General features: G+C 38.3%; 1 protein-coding gene across 1 annotated transcript in view; it reads right to left on the reverse strand.

The window, feature by feature from the left end:
- CACNA2D1 (calcium voltage-gated channel auxiliary subunit alpha2delta 1) overlaps positions 1-17,372 on the reverse strand; it is a 682,696-nt gene that overhangs the window by 310,637 nt on the left and 354,687 nt on the right. The window contains 1 exon segment of the mRNA XM_038369134.2: positions 15,949-15,993. Coding sequence (XP_038225062.1) covers positions 15,949-15,993 — 45 coding nt within the window.

A 17,372-nucleotide genomic window follows, 5' to 3' on the forward strand; every position in this document is an offset into this window, starting at 1 on the left:
AAACAAAATTACTTATTAACCCAACACTTTGCTACAAGTTTTGGTACATTTTCCATGGCTAAGACATCATTTGGATTGTTGTCTCAGTTGTCTCATTTATAATTGGACTATTTTAACTGATTTTGTAACATTGTCATACATTAGTTACCAGTGTTAGTTTCTTATCATAGAATCATAGAATCATAGAATATCAGGGTTGGAAGGGACCCCAGAAGGTCATCTAGTCCAACCCCCTGCTCAAAGCAGGACCAAGTCCCAGTTAAATCATCCTAGCCAGGGCTTTGTCAAGCCTGACCTTAAAAACCTCTAAGGAAGGAGATTCTACCACCTCCCTAGGTAACGCATTCCAGTGTTTCACCACCCTCTTAGTGAAAAAGTTTTTCCTAATATCCAATCTAAACCTCCCCCATTGCAACTTGAGACCATTACTCCTCGTTCTGTCATCTGCTACCATTGAGAACAGTCTAGAGCCATCCTCTTTGAAACCCCCTTTCAGGTAGTTGAAAGCAGCTATCAAATCCCCCCTCATTCTTCTCTTCTGCAGACTAAACAATCCCAGCTCCCTCAGCCTCTCCTCATAAGTCATGTGCTCTAGACCCCTAATCATTTTTGTTGCCCTTCGCTGTACTCTTTCCAATTTATCCACATCCTTCTTGTAGTGTGGGGCCCAAAACTGGACACAGTACTCCAGATGAGGCCTCACCAGTGTCGAATAGAGGGGAACGATCACGTCCCTCGATCTGCTCGCTATGCCCCTACTTATACATCCCAAAATGCCATTGGCCTTCTTGGCAACAAGGGCACACTGCTGACTCATATCCAGCTTCTCGTCCACTGTCACCCCTAGGTCCTTTTCCGCAGAACTGCTGCCGAGCCATTCGGTCCCTAGTCTGTAGCGGTGCATTGGATTCTTCCATCCTAAGTGCAGGACCCTGCACTTATCCTTATTGAACCTCATCAAATCCACAGTGCACTATGTAAGATTATATTTGGCAATTTCTTTCATTAGCTACAATAAGTAATATGAGTTTCAACACACAGTTTAGGGAGTAAAGTGATTTTTACTTTCTTGTGCCAAACTCACCAATAGGGACACAGTTTATTTAGATACTCATCTATGTGAGGTCTTCATTTTTGAACTTATTAATAAAATAATCTTTAAAAGCCCTATGTGACAGGGCCCCCCTGAGGTGACAACTGGAACTGGGGTACCTTTGAGCCCTCTGACTCAGTTTGGGCTCCCTCTCAGCACTGTGCTGTTGTGACTATAGGCTATAGACAGGTCCCGGTCTCACACTCCCACCAGCATTCACACAGGCTGGGACAAACCCAGCTGCAACTGCATACAGGCTTTAGCGAACCACTGCATGAACCAACAAGAGAGGCTGCACCCAAACCCAATCCCCTACTCAAGACCCCAAAACTGTACCGTCCTGCCCTGGTCAAAACCCCAACCAGTATGAATTTATTACTCAGTTCACCTCTCCCTCAATGTGAGAGGAATATCCACAATACAAGCTGAGATTGAGTCCTCAGACACTACAGTCAAGAGCCACTGGTTTAGATTAAAACATAAAACAAGTTTAACAACTACAAATGATAGATTATAAATGATATCAAACAGATCAAAGCATATTACTTAATAAATAAATAAAACCACAAACTAAGCCTAAAATACTATAAAGATTGAATATGAATTAATAATTTCTCACCCTGACTGATGATACAAACAGGCTTGCAGATTCTCAAGGCACAAGCTGCACTTGCTTTGCAGCTTGGGCTCCCCACCCCCATTTCAAGTCCTTTTCTTTTGGAGCTTCTTTCAGGTGTTCAGTTGTGGGGGAGTGAAGAACAACTCTGCCTTATATAGCTTTTCCATAGGGCAGGAACCCTTTGTTTCAAAATTGGTTTCCAGACCAATTTGTGGAAAAATACAGGTACCCAAAATGGATATCAGTGTCATATGGTCTGGTCATATGCCCTTGCATACCTTGCTGAGTCATAGCAGCCATTACTTACAGGCTATCTAGCCTGAAAGCATCTAGCCTACAGATGATGTCACTCAGGTGTAACTACATTTGAAACACAGATACATAGTCAATATTCATGACTTAAGTACAAAAACGATACATGCACACAAATAAGATAATCACATTCAGCAAATCATAAATTTTCCAATGACACCTTACATGACTCATCTTGTACAATTGCATCATATTTCATAATCACATCATAATCATACAACCATGAAAAATATAGGTTGTAGTGCCACACCCTATTCAACCTTTCTTGGAAAAAACTGCAATTTTTAATCTGGTTTCACCCTCAGATCAACCACATAACAATTTATGTCAGATTTAATTAATCATTTAATTGTATGCCATGTAACAAAACTCAGTGTGACTGATGCAATTCAAAGTGACATATCACAACATTCATACAAGTAACATTTTCATCTAGAATCAGGGAACACATAACTGTCTGAAAATACTGTTTCAATGAGAGTCCTCTCAGTAAGTTCAATCAGGATTGACTATTTACCCCCCAAAAACCCCAAAAACAATTATTACATTTATTTTTGTTGTTATCGCTCATGTTTCTGATAAAACTAAGATCTAAAAGAAAGTAACATTCCATTAAAATGATGAATCACTAGCTTTAGGGTTGAATTTTGATCTTTAGTGTGGCATAAACTTTTGCCTCCATTGGGAGACTTCCAGTGTTGTTCTGATGCACGTCTGCCTTGAAGATAGGATTCTTTGCATTATGAACACCCTCATCATCTTATGATATTGACTATAGCAGCACTCTTGCCATTATTATTTCATAACTCTGTTTCCCAGGTAGGAGATAGCTCTGGGCATAGTCATATCTCATCATCATGTATTTTTCATGCAGCCCCAAATGCATATTCATACATTGGGTGCAGGGGAGGGAAGAAAATACTTGCATCATTTGGAGTAATGGGATATGAGCATGGTGTCTAATTTCTCCCGCAAATTCAAAGAGAGCGTAAGAAGAACTTCAGGCATTAAGATAATTTATGATTCCAATGACAGCATCAAAGGTAGCCCATTTCCCAAGCACTGTTTAGAATCAAACTGTCCTGTAATAAGCTTGACATGGAAAGACTTGACATGTCTCCCAGCGACAACATTCGCTAGGTGTGGAAGGAGCTCATTTTCAGTGAGCAACTTGATAAAGCCTTGGTATCTAACTAGTCAACATCAGTCATCTACTCACTGTCAGTTCAAATGTTCATCTTCTCAAGGAATGGCATTAATTTACACTGGCATTCAAAGCATACTGTTATTGATATTAGATTTCAGACATAAAGTGAAAGTGCACAGTAAAATCATGGAGCGTGCATTTTGCTAAAAGCGACGGAAGCAACATCACCAGGGAACTACTGGAGACTGGAAGGATGGTAGGTGAGTGTGCTCATATATATAAAAAGGAGAAGGGTATATAGTGGGGCAAAAGAACCAAGGAAAATTTGATTCATTTGTTAATTTGTCTTCTACAAGACACTGGCCACATCTTGTGCTCTCTTAGGGCAAGGCACATTTTCCTTATCTGCACTCAGATGAGAATTATTATTTATTATTTGTATTACCTAGGAGTCCTAGTTATGGATCAGGACCCCACTGTGCTGCAGAAGGGATGGGATCTTTTAGCTGTAGAACTCAACATCAAACCTCTCAATCTATCTGCTAATAATCAAATCACAGTGTGTGACAAAGACTCAAAGTGAGGGACAAAAGGAAACTTCAAACACTGTTGCAATCATTCCTTTAGGGTACACAATGTTTCCTATAAGCTTGGTTTCATGAGTCTTTACTTATGAATCAAATAAGTTTCACTGTAAATGTGAGGAGATATCAAATAGTTGTAGAACATAAGTAACTTTGGGATTAAACTGAGTGACACTCCTAAAAATTAGGTATTTTTGAGGTGTATGCTCACCACATTTCTCTCTGCTTCCACTGAAGAACATGGGGCTACGTACTCAACACAAGTTGGAAACATAAGTTAGGGCACAATGCAGTTGTCCCGTTATTGAGTAGCGCATCATACAAGGAACATGTTGCATTGTGCTCCACAGCATGAACTGTCTTTCCAATTAGAAAGGATAGAAAAGAACTCAATATGTGATTGTGATCTATAAAACCATATGGGATTTGGAACCTGGCTGACTGAGATAGTGCTTTTATCACTGTGTGATCCCACCACAGTTGTGACTGCCAAGCTAACACTTCCTAGAGCACTCAACATAAACACATGATTAAATGTAGCATACCAGCATTATTTAAGCTTCTTTTCCCTAAAACCCATTCTACTACAGAGCGAGAGTGTGAAATTGGCATGATACCTACAGCATTGTCTGAGTATCATTTTCATTTTGTTGCTCCTCACAAACATGAAGCAGAGCGTAGCAACTGTATGTAGAACAGCAGAGGAAATACAATAAAGAATACAAGATTTGGAAGGGAACAAAAAGTTAAAAATTATGGTAACCCAAAAACAGATTTTGGAAAAGAGGAAAGCAAGCAGGAGGCAATCATGTGACATTCCATATCATTTTATTTCAAAGCTTTTCTCCTCCTATCACCTTACAAAATTTTAAGTGTCAGAATCTAGCTATTTATTCAAGGTATTTCTAAAGAGCTTGCCACCTTGGTACCCAAAATAGAGGTTTATAAGCAAAATATCTTCTCAAGCAACATGGTAATGTTGCTAGCACATCAATGGAGTCCTGTTCTAGTGAAACCTGTCTTGGAAGGAAGTGGAGCGGAAGTCCCGGATTGCTTGAGTACTCATTATTCAACTTTCATGGCGAAGTTTCAATCTACTTACAGCAAAGTTTCACTCTGCCGTCGGCTGCACTGACCCCCTTGGAATCCCAGCATCACAGATAGGTGGGAGATTTTCATTCGCCATTCTACTCTGTTTACCCTGAGGAGAATACTAAGCCGATGAGGTAGCAGAGGGGAGAGAAGTAGACAACATGCTTTGGGATCCCCAGCTTCCTGTTCTGCTGCAGGCACCCCAAGCAGATGGTGAAGAGAAGCCTGGCCAATTTTAAAATAGCTGCTCCATACTGAAGCTCAGAAACAAATAATCACTTTCTAGAGGCTCCTCCCACAGCTATAGCAGCTCCCTTGGTGGGAATAGTGGGTAATAAAAATAATTTTCTGACTTTACTATTGAATGACAAGATTACACCCAAGATTATATGCAAGTCATATCGTATTGCTCATCCTAACAAACAACCGTGCAAGTCCAAAATATTGGCCAAGCACTTAGGCCCAAAGGGACAACAGTGAAAAGGATAGTGACTATTGTGAATTTATGAAGAATTAAAATGAAAACAAAAATTAAAGAAATATGTAACTATTAAAGGTGGAAGGCAATATGTTTATGAATTGAAAGGTAAGTGCAAGCTAACATATTGTCAGGATGCTGCAGTGGTGTTTAGCCAGCACTTTCCTGGTTTTTGTTTTTCTTTTCTGTTGATCTGCATTTTTCTGCTTTTATCCCAGAAGGAGCCAAGCGCTGTAGAAATTCAGTAAAGAAAAAAAAAGTTCAAACTTTCATAACCCCTAAAAAGGATTAAAATGTGGGCTGGTTCTGATTTTGTCTCCATTGATTTAATCATCTCCACACTTGAAGTAAAAGTAACTGAAGAAAAAATAACTGAAAACTATACTGAGCAGTCCACATTTAAAGCTGTGTGAAATTTCCATTACAAAAACACCAGAACAAATATCGCTAACGTGGTTTCAGCACAAAACTGAAATGTATTCCAGGTCACTAATCTTAGGATCAGCCAGGTAATGGAGATCAATTTGGAGTGAACCTGGACTCAGTTTCCAGTAAACCTGGGCTAATTGATTCTCATGACTTATTTTTAATGAGTTAACCTAAAATGTAAATCAAACAAAATTCAGATGTATTAAATCTCACAAATTAACACCGAAGAAAAAACTGACACTAACCCCTGCAAACCAAAACCAATGAGTTTCACACAGCGTTAACAATGTGTCTCTGAAAAACAGTGTAACAGGTACCTAGGAAAAGAGGCATTAAAGTGTCTGCTTCCCAGATAATAATTCTGTTCTCAAAAGAGATACATTCCCATGGCTTAGATTCATTCTGAAAAAAACACAAAGAAACTTCTGTCTTCTAACATAATTCATGTAAGTAACAAACAAAGAAAAGTATAGTGAATAATAATTCACTATTTAAAAAGGAAGGGTTGGAGAATTTAAGAAATATGTGTTGTGTGTCTTGTTTGGCAAATGCAATTACCTTGCTTCTCTGCTCTATATTTTAAGAGGAAAGGAGGGAGGAAGAGAGAGAAAGAAAGATGAATCGAGGACTTATTTTATATTATATATGCCAATATTTAAAACAATAAACAGGGATATGGGGTGCCCAACTTGGCACACCAAAGGTACACACTTGTCAGAGGGTGGACTTCATCACTTCCTGAAAATGAGTCCTTGTATGGTATCTCAAATTCGGCACCCAAAAATTTGTGGCATTCATAATCTACTAGTCAGTTTTGAAAGATCACACCCCTATATCCACACATAAGCCCTCCCCTACAACCCCGCCTCCTCCTTCTTGGTTTAACTAGTGATTTTAAGCTGAAAGTATGCTTCTCTGTTGCCTGCATTTGCAAAGAGGTATAGAGCTGCATTTATGCCACTGCTTTATATCTTTCACTGAGTGGTATTTCATTTCAGGTATTATCCCCAGAGCAGTCACTAAATGCCAAGTATCTCCTGCAGTAAAGCTCAAACAATTTAAAACATATTATGCAAAACTTTATAAAAGTGGCAGTGTTTCGTATTTAAAATAATTAGCCATAGTTTGATACAAAACTGGGATGCTCCCCTGTAGATAAAACTCACATTTTAGCCTTAATCAAAGCACTAGTTCCTAGTCTGTTCAGTCTCTTGTGGAGTTTCCATTCTTAGACCTCCCCCTTTGAGTTTAGTAAGAAAATGAATAAAAAGTGCCGCTATCGCTTTAACTATTAGTAAATGATTAGCATCTGCACAAGCGGTACTGTTCCATCAGTCATGGCTGCTTTCCAATATGGGGCTGAAGAAGGAAATCCTCTTCTCTCATAAATCACTTGTGTCAATTAGGGATGCATCCCTTGCCGGGAGATGCAACTGAATGTTCCCAATTAAGGCCTAATGAATAAGAGTAAGCTTCCAGCCAGGCATGGCTGTTCTGGTTTGAGGTTAAACTAAATGTTAAATAAAAAGAGCAACATAGGTAAAAAGAACAAGACTCAGTCCTTTGAGTTCATTAGCTAAGTCACTGCAATTCTGTACTCTCTTTTCCCTTAGGGTATTAAGTTCTTTTTGTGGAAATGATTATAAAAAGCATGATTAGAATAAAAGGGGAAAAAGTAGATTTGCTCAAGACACATGCTGTTACCTGCATTATAAATTAAACAACATGGTATTGATAGTGCAGGTTATCATTTGACTGGCAGCACAGCAACCGATAACTAACTTATATTACCGCTATCTAAAACAAGGGAGGGAGCTGTAGTCTGTGAATAATGAAGACCTTAATGGCCAGTTCTGGAATGATTCCACACATCACTATGATTTTCCTAGTTTATTCTGAAATCTCCAATTACAAATTTATAAGCAGTTTTACCCTGTGGTACATTTATACCATTATAGTTTACAGTGGTAATTTGGTAAGTAAACTGCTACATGTTTAGTGTTAAAGATGAAACATGAACAAAATAATTTCAAGAGCTATCACACAGAAGACACCAGACAACATTGAATTTTAAACTCTGAAAATTAATGTGTGTTTTAGGTTCTGCTACTGCAGGAGCTGGTATAGCTATTTAAAATACAAAGAAGGCTACTGCATATACATTTGCCATTACATAATGGAAACATAAACCATGCACTGTCTGTGCAGTATTAGAAGTGTCCTGGTTACTGCAGTTTGCCACAGGGAAGAAGTGACCAATTTTTAAAATATATAAACAAATGAAAAAGCAAATAGGAAAAGAACCCGAAGAGTGAAAACAGGGAGATGGAGCAATTAAGGACTTCCTAGAAGGATGGATTATATGAGCAAATACAGAGAGAGAAATTAGATTTGGAAAAGATCTGTGAAGAAAAAGGTGATGATTTGAAATAAAGCCAGGCCAATGCAACACAAGAAGAGAGGACTGAAGGGTGAGTCAGAAGAGACTATAAATAGAGAAGAGTGGAAGAAGCAAGGAGACAAAATGGAAAAAAAGCAGAGAAAGAATAATTAAAATGTGTGGAAAAGGACAGACTAACAGTGCAGTTCAGCTGTCACATAAAAGCATTGTATCTTTTATACACCTGTACTCTACACCTTCAAATAAAAATCAATTGCATAGACTACAACCTGCCAAATAAGGAGGCTAGGAAATATTTTCTGGTGAACAGAAACCTACTGGTTTAGTCGGTTATCTGCTGTGACCTTGGCAAGTCACTTAGAACATAAGAACACTTAATCTACCCTGTGCCTCATGTCCCTATGTGAAGATAAAATACTGTTATACTGATATATAAAATACTGATAATAATGATTATGACGTGCTCACATACCATTGCACCGAGGGGCATATAAGTAATTAGACAAACTAGCAGCATCTGTTTGATGTTGCAGAACACCAGAGACTCATTACTGATTGGAAGACCAAGGGTTACAATTTGATTGTTTTATTTGTTGGATTAGAGAAATCAAAGGCCAAAGAATGACTAATCTTCAAATGGTTTAAAAAAAATCCAAGTGAAGAAAACAATTAGCCCCCCACAAAATATTCTAGATGGTAGAAAGAGTGAGAGAGGTGTCTCTTCAGAGCATTGTGTAAATAGGAAAGAGAAAGCAAACTGGACTGAAGAACAGAAAAAGACACCAGAAAAATAGAATGGAGTAAATTAACAGGAGGTATTTCAGGTTAAGAAGGAAAAGAGAAATTTTAGCAATAAATATTTCTGAAGATGGGAGCTACACATCTTCCAGGTATGGAAAAGGACATAAGCCCGTATTCTTCACAAACTGAAGTCTCAGGAGTTGGGCCTCGGCACATATAAAGCACGAGTTTACCATAGACCAAATGAAAGAAATTGAAGAAGAATGGCTGAGAGATTGTCGCAGGGGGCAATATTTCAGAGATGAAGCTAGGCAAATTTATATAGATAGGAGATATGACCCCCAGGTCACTTACTCATCCATACACAACCTCATCCTACGCTTTTTAATACTAGAGTTGCTGTGAAATTTGAGTTGAGGAGAAACCTGGAGAAGGTGGAGTTTTGTTTTAAGGTGCACTTAATACAAATTAGTAGAAGCAGAAAATGAGGAAAGACTGAAACAGTAGGGGGGGAAAAATCAGCATTGGGTATCATAAAATAGTTACACAGGAATAAAATCTGATAGGAAGTATGCCAAGGGGATGCGAGCAACAAAGAACTTTGAGACACAATGGCAGAGAGGTTCAGTGGTAAAGGGTTTTCCATTGCCAAGCACAGAGGAAGAGGAGTTGAATATGTAGAACCAAAACAACAGAAGTAAAGTGGCTGTAATTGAAAAGATCACTGTCCACACACAGAAGGGAAGTTTCAGTACTGTAGAAAGGGTAGCTGATAGAACACATATTTGTGAAGGTTGTTTTAGAAGGTGATATTAGCTGGGTGTGACATGTCCAACATCAGGACCCTGTTATACTGCCCATCGTACATACATGTTAAGAAAGTGTCCCCATCCGCAGGAGTTTACAACCTAATAGGCAAGACAGGCAAAGGGTAAAAGAAAGCAATACATCGTATAAGCAGAACATTGGAATCAAAAGCACAGAGCTTATGCAACTTGCTCAAGCTCACACATGAAGTCTGTGGCAGAATCTGCAATTATTATTATTAGTTATTTGTATTACTGTATAGGCCTCAACCAAGATCAGGGCCCCATTATGCTAGGCATTGCAAACACATAGTAAAAGACAGTCCTTTTCCCATAGCCCTTACAATATAAACAGATAAGGGAGACGAAGGGTGGTCAGAAGGAAGTATTTGTATCCACATTTTATAGATGGAGAGTGAGGTATTGTGGTTAAGTAATTTTCCTAGGTAAAAAAACGTCTGTAGCACACCAAGGACTTGATCTGTTTGAATCTCCTGTCAGTAGCTTAACTACAAAGCCAGTCTTCCTTTCCAATCATATCTTCTTTTCAAGAAGGCATCAGAGAAGAGTTTGCTACAGGAAACATCTTAATATTTTTCAGACTCGAGGAACATGGGCAGATAGATTGGCAGATGCATATGTTATTTTCAGGAGCACGTAATGTAATAGATCTATTAAGACTTACATATGGCTCTAATACAAATCCATTGAGCAAAAGGAGTGCTTATTTTCAAAAAATGATATACAACAGTATCTAAATGTAGTATTTTCCAGCAGTGTTTATGTATTGTCTCTACAACTATTGTGGTATAAAATAACACAAATGAAACAGCCAGGGAGCAGACACAACTGTCATTTATTGCATTTTTTCTTCTTTTCCTGGCTGGCCCTAAATAATGACTGTAATTTGCACTGAAAAGCAATTGCAACTAGATTTAACTTCAACTTCAGATTGTCTGTAAAGCATCTAGCACGCTGTAAATGCACACTATATATAATGCATTATATAAACAATATAATATAAACAATTAATCATACTAAGTAAAGATGTTGGGATTTTTTGGATTCAGGTGTGTATATGTACAGATGGAATCTAATACTCCTAGATAGCAACCATGAAAAAACAGGACAGGGGTTGAGGGGATAATAGGTACCTATATAAGAAAAAGTGCCCAAAAATGGCACTGTCCCTTTAAAAAGGGACATCTGATAGTGGTCACCCTATCCTGGACTAGATTACTTTGCACTATTTAAAGGACTTTGCAACAGTGCATACATTTCAGACTTGGAGCTTGCAAAGGTTACGATGAACCAATATTCCATCACCAGTAGCATAGAACAAGATGATCACAAGCAAACAAGTAAAGGACAGAAAAGGCAAACAGGCTGTGGGAGTAAAATAATCAGGAATATGTGCTGGAATACAGAGCTTTTCATGTCTAGGTCACTGGGTAAAGTCTGATCTAGGTTAGTAGCAAACAACTGATGGAAATTAAGTGACCTCTGTGAAATGAGTTGGTCTTATTCCAGTTCCTAGTATACGTGTTCACATCACAAACACAATTTGTCTATAATTGACATCCTTACTGACATCAGCAGATAGGCCAACAAACTACATTCACAGAGAAACTGAATAACCCTTTCAACCTTAGTGGTCCCAGTTCAGTGTTAAGACACATTGGTGGGACATGCTAGGAAGGCTTTCACTGCTGTCAGCCGAGCTGTGGCTGAACAATTGAGAATGACTGTTCAGTCTTGTTAATTCAGTAACTTTCACAGATGTGATGTTGTTGGGAAGGGATAGGCAGGTAGAAGCAAGAATTGAATTAGGTTAAAAGGGCTTACAAAAAAGGTGTTAGTATTAAGACTCATTTATCAGAGATTGAAAAGTCAGGATATATAAACTTGAGTATCTGTAGAACAGTGATAGTTTAGTTGAGAGCAAAGAAGAAAACAACATTGAATCTTGCAGCACATTGTGTGGAACAAAAACTTTCCTGAATTAATATAATTTATGGAGACCAATATAAAATGATTTATCTGGAAAAACCAACAGTCAACCAAATAAGTGAAGGGTCTGAGCAGGCTGACCAGAATATTCAAGACAGTTTGGTTGTACAAGATCAACCAAATGCTCTACTGGAGGGTAAGTCAGATGAATTGAAGACCAGAGTAAACAAGTTTCCCCTTGCTTCAAGAATAGATGGATCTAGGACTTAGGCAAATCAAATGAACTAAAGACCACAGGAGTTACCAGAGTAAGCAAGTTTCAGACAGGTTCCAAGCAGGGACATGTGCTATAGATCTAAGAATTTAGTTCATCAAGGCTGGTAATGATGCACTTCTTCACTGTGACTCCTTTCTGCTTGCTCTGAGAAAAAGTTTATCTAAGCTTCAGAAAGTCCCAGTGCTTGATGAGATTTTTTTCTTTCTTTCAGCAGATACACACATTCCTTTACTCTAGGAGCAGCGTCTTGCAGTCCATTTTAATTCTAAACTACTGGAAGGCTAACTCAGTGCACTGCAATAGCCCCATCTTAATGTCAGGTGCCCACAAAATGTGAAAAGGTAGGAAAAATGGAGATGGGCAGGGGGTGGTAGGGTAGGGTTACAATACATCCGTATTTTCCTGGACATGTCTGGCTTTTGGTTCTTAAATCGCCATCCGGGAGGAATTTTTAAATATCTAAAAACGTCCGGTATTTTGCCATTATTATTTTTCCCCAAAGAAGAGTTATCATTCAAGAAAAAGAGTACTTGTGGCACCTTAGAGACTAACAAATTTATTAGAGCATAAGCTTTCGTGAGCTACAGCTCACTTCATCGGATGCATTTGGTGGAAAAAACAGAGGGGAGATTGATATACACAATCAATCTCCCCTCTGTTTTTTCCACCAAATGCATCCGATGAAGTGAGCTGTAGCTCACGAAAGCTTATGCTCTAATAAATTTGTTAGTGTCTAAGGTGCCACAAGTACTCCTTTTCTTTTTGCGAACACAGACTAACAAGGCTGCTACTCTGAAAAGAAAAAGAGTGAACGTTGATCATTTGAGAAAGAAAGTGAATGTTTCATGCAGCTGGAAGGGGGGGGGAGGAGAGGGAACGTGGCGACGAGGGGAGGAGGCAGGACAGGGGCAGGGATTTGGGGAAGGAGTTCAGTGGGGCAGGGAGGGAGCGGAGTTGGGGCAGGGACTTTGGAGAAGGGGTTAGAATGGTAGTGGGGAAGGGTTGGAGTTGGGGCAGGACCCGGGAGGGGGAGGCGCGAGCAAATAACCCCTCCCCCCCATGGAGTGTCCTCTTTTTTGAATGTTCAAATATGGTAACCCTAGGGTAGGGGGATACTATTCTACAGTAAGAGGTCTGGAGGAGAGGAGTCAGCTGAAGTAGGACCTCAATTCAGTGAGTCTGCACATCAGAATTTAACTAGAAATCAGTGAGACAGAAATTGAAGAAAGGTCTCGAGCTTCTTTTGAGTGTACATATTTCAGATGAAGATGACAGCAAATCTGTTCAACTAGATATCTTGATAACCAGATTTCTGGTCAATCTTATGTTCATCATATGTTCTTTTAAGGTAGTTAGGTAGTTTTTTGAGAATTTGTAATAGTATTTTATATATATAAACTTTTCACATTCAAAATACTCTGCAAAAAATTATTCATCCATCCAGAGCACCCCGTGAGATAAATTTTATCCCCATTTTACAGATTAAAATGGTTATGCAACTAGTTCAAGGCCACACAGTCAGAGCCAGTGCTGGGATTAACAACTCAGAAGATCCCTGGTCCCTAACCCCTGCACTTATTCAAGTAGATCACACCACCCTAGATAAAGGAGAAGATCTAAATGTACTGCATTTAAAAATATATATATTTAGGCCAAGATTTTCAAAAGTGACTAGTGATTGTGTGTGCCCAACTTGAGACTCCTTAAAGGGGCCAGATATGCAGAGGGTGGGTGCTCAGCACTTTCTGAAAAATCAGGCCCTTTTAAGGTGTCTCAAGTCAGGCACACAAAATCATTAGCTACTCTCAAAAACAGTGGCCTTTTCTGTATTATGTTTGCTGCCTATGTTTTCTTTTCACGTATATGTTCATGTAAATAAGTCTTCTCCTGTTTGTTTATAACCAGTGAGTGCACTGCTGCATTAAAGGTGATAAAGGTTAGTGTTAACATGAAAGCTTCACCTTTGATGAATGTTGCAGAAAGAAAGGCATTACAGGAATTTATCCAGGATGAGCATGTCCAGCACTTAGTAGATACACTGAATAGGCATCAGTGGCAATGAAATGTGAAGATGACCTAAATTATCAGGGCCTAACCAGGACTCATGGGGGAACGTCATTAATGGCATCTGCAGAGTCAGAACACTAGTTTCAGAGGCAGCCAAGCAGCTTCTGATCATGCCAGTTACAAAGACTGATCTGGCAGAGAAAAAGCACGAGTTTCTCAAAGCAACCAGAGACTTTAAAATCCAACGGCTTCTTGAAGTCTAATTCTTTGTTCATTCGCATTGTTTTCTTAAATTTGAAAAAAAAATACCTTAAAGAGAAAAAATATCCCAGAGATAAAATAACCCTGCTTTCCGTCACTTTGTATTTTCTTCTGGTGTCAAAGGCTGTAGAGCTCCAGAAAGGAAAGGAGTATAAAGCAATGCAAACAAGCTGGAAGGAGGAAGGATAAAATGATGTTTCTGGAAAAGCCTACAGGAGTTCCGAATGGAGAAAGATATAAATTGCTGAGTGGTGTTGCATTGCAGCTGTGCCTAACCTATTTTGACCACTGCTATAAAAAAAAGATGCTGCAAAGAACCTCTCACTACTATTTTTATTTAGCAGATTTAAAGCATGAGCTTTTATTTTATGCCAAAACTGCTCAAACTTGGTTGCACACATTTTAGTATCCTAAATGCATAATTAGGCACTTTAAGAGAAGTGGCCCGTTTTTAGAAATGCAGAACACCTGAAAATTGCATTGAATTCAACAGGATAGGTATTCAGCATCTTTCAAAAAGAAAAGGATGAAGTGAGCTGTAGCTCACGAAAGCTTATGCTCTAATAAATTTGTTAGTCTCTAAGGTGCCACAAGTACTCCTTTTCTTTTTGCGAATACAGACTAACACAGCTGCTACTCTGAAACCAGCATCTTTCAAACTCATATCACCTTTACTTAGGTGCTTAAGTATAGATTTATCTTCAGGCACTCATGTTTGAAGATTTCATTCTGTAGGTTTTGGTTCCTTGTGTACAAACTTTCTGTACCTGTGTCCCAGCTGAGTACCCATATCTGACATAAGCAACTCAAGTAGTTTTGTTTGACATGATCTATGTATCTTATTTAATTACCTTAGAGCAATAGCATCAAGTTCTATAGTGACGCCATCAATCTTTTAGCAATACTTGATTACAGAGTGCGAACGAACCGTGTTGATCCATCTGATTAATACATTCCAATACCTTTGCCATTCCTTTATAAATTAAATCTAAAATAAAAAAGGTAGCTGTATTATCTCAAGTGAAGGAGACGATAACGTCCCTTCCTCCCAAGAGACAGCAAGATGTTTAATATTTAAAGTCATGGTGGGAAAACTCATATGATTTACTCTTCTTGGGCCAGATTCTCCATTGCCCTGCACCTTTCAGTCATTTGCATCAATGCAAAATAGGTGCAAATTGCTACTGTTTGTAAATTATATCCATTTTCATCCATTTTCTACTCACTTTCCACTGCTGTAAATGACTACACAGTGCAATGATGCAGTGGAGAATCTGACCACTTAAATCTGAAAAATTGGGCTTGAGATCTTGTAAGAACAGGCTTTTTCATGGTCTTTTCCTGCTGTGGTTTTGTTCCCAGCCAGAAAGAAATATTGGAAACAAAATAAGAAAACAGTTCTGAAGTTCTTGAATTTTGTGTTCTTGATTCTATAGTATTGTAATTCATATTTTACAGTTTGATTCTATACCTAGGCAATGCTGTGGTGAGAGGGTTATTTTCCCAAGCACACTTCCTCTTTAATAACTCAGAAGGTCTAACGAGGGAAAATGTAATCCTAACAAACACAAAAGGCAGCCTAGCAGTCTACCAAACTTGGTGTGCATGTCCAGAAATCCAAAATATTTCCCACAAGTAGCTGAAAATGTCAGCTTAACACCTTTAGAATCTTTAATACCCCCTTTCAATTTTCTGAGAATTTAAGCAGCCTACAGTTTACAGGTAAAACAAGAAAATAATATGTTACTTACATCGTTCTGATCATCTTTTGCATTGTAATAGATGATATCATTATTCTGTGGAGAAAAAAAGAAAAGAAATCATTCCATTAATTGAAAAGTGATGATGAACATAGAGGTCCATGGGCTAAAGTAAACCTGAATATATACATTTAAGGGTTGATCCTGAATTTTGTGAACACCGCTGTTAATTTCCCAGCCCTTAGTTAGTTCTGTCTTCTTTGTGAACCAACAGATATGACAGAGAAATGTCATTTATTTAGCACTTCTTTCCTGAAAATTTATAAAAGGTATATCAACAACAACTGGAAGAGTATAAGCTATGGTGGGGGGGAAAACCTGCTAATGGAAGACTTCTGAGAGCTATTTGTTTTAAAGATATATGAAGATAATACATGCAACAAAACAACCTATCAGGCAACAGACATGATAACTCACTAACTTTACAAATGTAAGTGGGTTATTAAGTCTTTCTTGCACATATTTCATTCTTCATGTTGGGTAGTAAAAATAAGCCCTGGGACTATGCATCAGAAGGACAATCTAATTGTTATGGCATACAACAGAATGTAATGCTCCACTGGATGAATTGTAACATTCTAAATCTAACAGGTTTCAGAGTAGCAGCCGTGTTAGTCTGTATTTGCAAAAAGAAAAGGAGTACTTGTGGCACCTTAGAGACTAACAAATTTATTAGAGCATAAGCTTTCGTGAGCTACAGCTCACTTCATCGGAAGTGAGCTGTAGCTCACGAAAGCTTATGCTCTAATAAATTTGTTAGTCTCTAAGGTGCCACAAGTACTCCTTTTCTTTTTGTAAATCTAACAGAGTCATGAACTAGCATAACATTAGCTACTGCTGGAATATCATTCTGAATCTTGATTTACTGATTTCTCAAGAGGGTTAAAAATTGGGAAATTTTCCCATGAAAAATCAGTCACTTTTGTTGTATATCTATCAGTCCTGCAGAATTCTATAATGTGGACATTGCTCACCAATACACTGAGTCTGCTTTCCAATAAATATCACTTTTGTAACATATAACCCTTTGCACTTGTTTACACCCTTCTGCTCCAGGATCTCAAGTGTGCTATGCTAAGGCCCTAAGCCAGTAAAGCACTTAAATACGTGCTTAAAGTTAAGCACATGCTTAAGTATGTTGCTTGTATCAGAGCCAAAATTGCAAGGCAATCATTATTGCCTGAGGTCAACCTCCAGAATCATTGCCATTTGTGCTTTTAATCTCATTTATATTAAATAACCAATTTTACAAGGATATATTTGAACTCTTACTCTTTCTCTAGCTTTCTATCATGCAATAATTGATAACTAAATGAATCAAACTGGGCTCACAAAACTGGGTGACTAGGCAACAAAATGGCAGATGAAATTCAATGTTGATAAATACAAAATAATGCACATTGGAAAACATAATC

This window comes from Dermochelys coriacea, chromosome 1, assembly GCF_009764565.3.
Source record: "Dermochelys coriacea isolate rDerCor1 chromosome 1, rDerCor1.pri.v4, whole genome shotgun sequence".
In the NCBI taxonomy this organism is placed as follows: Eukaryota; Metazoa; Chordata; order Testudines; family Dermochelyidae; genus Dermochelys; species Dermochelys coriacea.